The sequence below is a fragment of the Tupaia chinensis genome, unplaced genomic scaffold (assembly GCF_000334495.1).
Source record: "Tupaia chinensis unplaced genomic scaffold, TupChi_1.0 Scaffold138725_1, whole genome shotgun sequence".
Classification (NCBI taxonomy): Eukaryota; Metazoa; Chordata; class Mammalia; order Scandentia; family Tupaiidae; genus Tupaia; species Tupaia belangeri.
In genome coordinates, this window is record NW_006198617.1 from 2,128,852 (window position 1) to 2,132,750 (window position 3,899).

At 66.3% G+C, this 3,899-nt stretch overlaps 1 protein-coding gene across 4 annotated transcripts in view; it reads left to right on the top strand.

The window, feature by feature from the left end:
- The window catches only part of DRG2 (developmentally regulated GTP binding protein 2), a 26,005-nt gene that overhangs the window by 17,442 nt on the left and 4,664 nt on the right, over positions 1-3,899 (top strand). For all 4 annotated transcript variants that reach the window (XM_006161645.2, XM_027765578.1, XM_027765577.1 and 1 more), the window contains 6 exons: positions 424-514; positions 933-1,005; positions 1,092-1,182; positions 1,939-2,036; positions 2,402-2,478; positions 3,597-3,685. In XM_006161645.2, coding sequence (XP_006161707.1) covers positions 424-514; positions 933-1,005; positions 1,092-1,182; positions 1,939-2,036; positions 2,402-2,478; positions 3,597-3,685 — 519 coding nt within the window. The remainder of the gene's footprint in view (positions 1-423; positions 515-932; positions 1,006-1,091; positions 1,183-1,938; positions 2,037-2,401; positions 2,479-3,596; positions 3,686-3,899) is intronic.

A 3,899-nucleotide genomic window follows, 5' to 3' on the forward strand; every position in this document is an offset into this window, starting at 1 on the left:
CATGGGGGGGGCCCTGGGCGCGGCTCTGGGAGGACGGCTAAGGTCAAAGGCGGGGCTGCGGTAGCGCTGTGACCCTGCCCCGTGATGGAGGGACTCGAGCCGAGCCTCCGTGTGCCGTCTGACGGGCCCAGCAGTTCCGAGGGTGGGGTGATGCGCGTGGACGTGCAGCCCGGGGCTGCCCTGGCAGGGCGGGGAGGCGGGCCGTGTCGCTCCACTTAGGTGGCGACTTCCGATTTCCTCTAAAACGAGTGTCCGTGAGGCTCGGACTGAAGAAGGATGCCGAGGAGGTCACCACGGGGGCAGCACGTGGCCGAGGCCGTGTGGGACTAAAGCACAGGGAGCTGGACGCTGCAGGTCGGGCCCTGGTCCCGGTCCTGCCTGTCGGCGCCCCCTGCTGAGGGTCACACCCTCCTGCCCATCCAGGGAAAGGCCGTGGCCGACAGGTGATCGCGGTGGCGCGGACGGCCGACGTGGTCATCATGATGCTGGACGCCACCAAGGGCGAGGTGCAGAGGTCCGCGGGGGGGCAGTTCTCAGGGATCCGGGGCCAGTCCGTGGGCACTTGGCCCTCACCCCTGCAGGAGGGTGGGACTGCCCACTGGCTGGATCCCGCCAACCCAGCCCGGGCCGCCCTCTCCTTAAGGCTGGGGCTAGGCTACTGAGCATGGCCTGCCCGACCCGCCAGGAGCCTGCTGCAGCAGCCCAGCGGGACTCCCAGGGGTGGGCGGTGGGGTCCCTTACTCTGTGGGACTTGTGCCAGCTGTCTGCAGGCCGACTGTAAGCGGGCATGTCCCTTCGGACTGTGGCACAGGGTGTTTAGAGCCCCCTACCTTGGGGCAATGGAAGGGCACCCGAGAGGAAGGGGGGAGGGGGCCCATCCGGCGGCAGGGGTTCTCGCGGGCAGCCTGTGAGGGCTCCGGGCGTCCTGCCAGGTCTCTGCTGGAGAAGGAACTGGAGTCTGTGGGCATCCGCCTCAACAAGCACAAGCCCAACATCTACTTCAAGGTGAGGCCTGCCCTGCGGCCGGGCAGCACAGGTCGGGCCGGCCCTGCGGCTCCCGCCTCAGCAGCTGCCCCTTCCCTCTCCTCCAGCCCAAGAAAGGTGGCGGCATCTCGTTCAACTCCACGGTCACGCTGACCCAGTGCTCGGAGAAGCTGGTGCAGCTCATTCTGCACGAGTACAGTATCCTTCCCGCAGGAGAGGCAGGGAGGCCGGTCTCGGCTGTCGGGGCAGGGGCGGGGACGGCCTCCAACAGGCCTCCCCAGTACCTGGTGCATCCGAGCAGCCCTAGGAAGCCGCAGCCCGTGACACGAGGCAGGCCCTGTCGCCCTCCGCCTGCACTCCCACTGAGCTCACTGCCGCGGCTGCACGCTAGCACTGGCTTCCTGCCCTCCGCTAGGCCTAGGTGCCCCGTGGCCGGAGGACGTCCAGAAGAAAATGAGCTACTGTGGGAATGGCCCCGAGGACCCGGGTGCCTGGCCTAGGGACACCGTGGGAAGAACCGGGTATGGGGCGCTGGCTCTGGTGCACGGGCGCACACCTGTCTGGGTGGGTGGGGGGGGGGCGCAGGCTTCCCAGCAGGCCGGAGCCCCACGGGAGGGCCCTGTGGGAGAAGCTGGTTAGACCAGGCCGCAGGTCACGCTCCTGTCACTGGAACCTGGCATTCCACTGAGGCGCCTGTCCCTGCCTGAGAGCAGAGAGGTGTGCCGTGACTTTCCTGGTGGCCCAGTAAGCTGTCTGTTAGTTGAGACTTGTATATGTTTTGGTCCCTTCAGGGAATAAATGACGGGGTCCCCAGGCTTTAAAATCCTGTACAACCTACTAGGCAGGTAACCACCAAGCTCCCTTCCAGCCAGCAGGTTTCTGCCTTTGGGGCCCTCTGCAGAGGGGACGCGAGGGGCTGCTGGTGCACAGGTCGCCCTTAATCTGAGCCACCAGAGATCTTCAACGCGGAAGTGCTGTTCCGGGAGGACTGCTCCCCAGACGAGTTCATAGACGTGATCGTGGGCAACCGCGTGTACATGCCCTGCCTCTACGTAAGTGCCAGCACCTGGAGGCCCCGGGGCTGGCCCGGACCTGCCTACTCAGAGTGCCTTCCTGAGCTAGGCGTCCTGAGTCCTGCCGAAGAGCCTGGGCTCTCCCCGCCCTCACCTCCCTCTGCCTCGGTGACTGCTGGAAGCTTACAGATGTCAACAGCTGGAAACCAGAGTTCCAGCCCAACCTTTCCTCCTGGGGGGCCCAGCCACCTCCAAGCCCCTTCAGCCCTGCTCTGCCTTGCAGTGATGGAGGGAGGATGCTTAGGTCAGCTCCCCGCTGTGGCGATCCGAGGGAGAATGTGGTCAGGCCGGGACCGCAGAGGGCCCTTTCCTTCCCCAGCACCCATGCCAGTTTCCCATCGCAGGTTTATAACAAAATCGACCAGATCTCCATGGAGGAGGTGGACCGCCTGGCCCGAAAGCCCAACAGCGTGGTCATCAGGTGAGGCCCGGCACCCTCTGCTCTGCCATCCCATGTTTGTGCTCAGACCAGCAGCCAGCCATCCTGCCCAGCTGGGGGCTCCAGCTCATGACCCCTGTGAAGCCCAGCCTCCCCTACCCGGGCAGAGCCTCTTGTTCCTGGGCAGAGGCCAAGGAGCCATGCGCAAGGTCCCTTCCTGACAGCCGTTGGGGCAGGCGCCTGACCCGGCCCTGAGTCGGCGGCGGGGTGGGCGATGCCCGTTGGGCTCTGGCTAAGAAACAAGAGTGTTTCATCAACCAAGCCGAGAGTGCCCGAGCCGTCCAGAGAGCACAGTGCCTAGGAGGGCCCCGGGGAGCTCCTTCCTGGGGCGCCGGCAGGTGTGGCTGTTTTGCGCCACTTTGCAGGTGGGCCTCTGGGGGTGCTGCCTGGGCTGGCTGGCAGTTCACTCCCCACCGCCAAATAGGGTGCCCTTGTGGGGTGGGCCAAGCGCTCCACTTGCTGGCTTCCCAGCTCAGACCTGGTGCTGCAGCTCCGGGAGCAAGACACTCAGGGACCCAGCGGGGGTCCATGCGAGTGGCAGGGGGAGGCGTGGACCATGGCCTAGGCAGTGCAGCCACTGCCAAGAGCAGTGTCCTCCCTTGTCACATTGGGAGCACTGCTCCTGTCGCTTCCCAGGCCTTTCAGGGGCTGCGTGAGGACACCTGTGCTCGGACACGAGCCGTCCACGCTGCAGTCCACACCTGCACCTACTCCCACTCACCGCGGCTCTGCAGATGGTCAGCTAAGCCCGCCAGGGGCCCGGCTGCCTCCTTCATGTGCGATCTCTGCCCAGCTGCCCACGGCCCTGTGGCCCTCCCTCAGGGAGGGCTCGCTCTGGTGTCAGAGCTCCAGCCTCTGCTGGCCATTCATCCCAGCCCAGGCCTCCTCCCTGTAGGCCCTGCATCGTGCGGATGCCACAGCCCGCCATCAGCTCACCTGGGCATGGCTGGTGGGGCACCAGGAAGCCGAAGTGTCCCCAGGGGGTCATGGGCCTTTGGCCATGGTGCTTGTGCCCGGCCAATGGAGGGTGTGCAGTCTGTTGAGCGGAGAGTCCAGCCCCTGCCCACAGCCTCTGCCTGATGGCCGCCCTCACCCCACAGCTGCGGCATGAAGCTGAACCTGGACTACCTGCTGGAGATGCTCTGGGAGTACCTGGCCCTGACCTGCATCTACACCAAGAAGCGAGGACGTGAGTTGGCAGCCTCCCCTCCCCTCCCTAGACGGTGATGCCCCGGACAGGCAGTGCCCCGGACTGTGGTGCCCTGGGCCATGGTGCCCCGGACGGTGGTGCCCTGGACAGGTGGTGCCCGGGACAGGCAGTGCCCCGGACGGTGGGGCCCTGGGCCGCGGTGCCCTGGACAGACAGTGCCCCGGACAGGCGGTGCCCCGAACTGTGGTGCCCT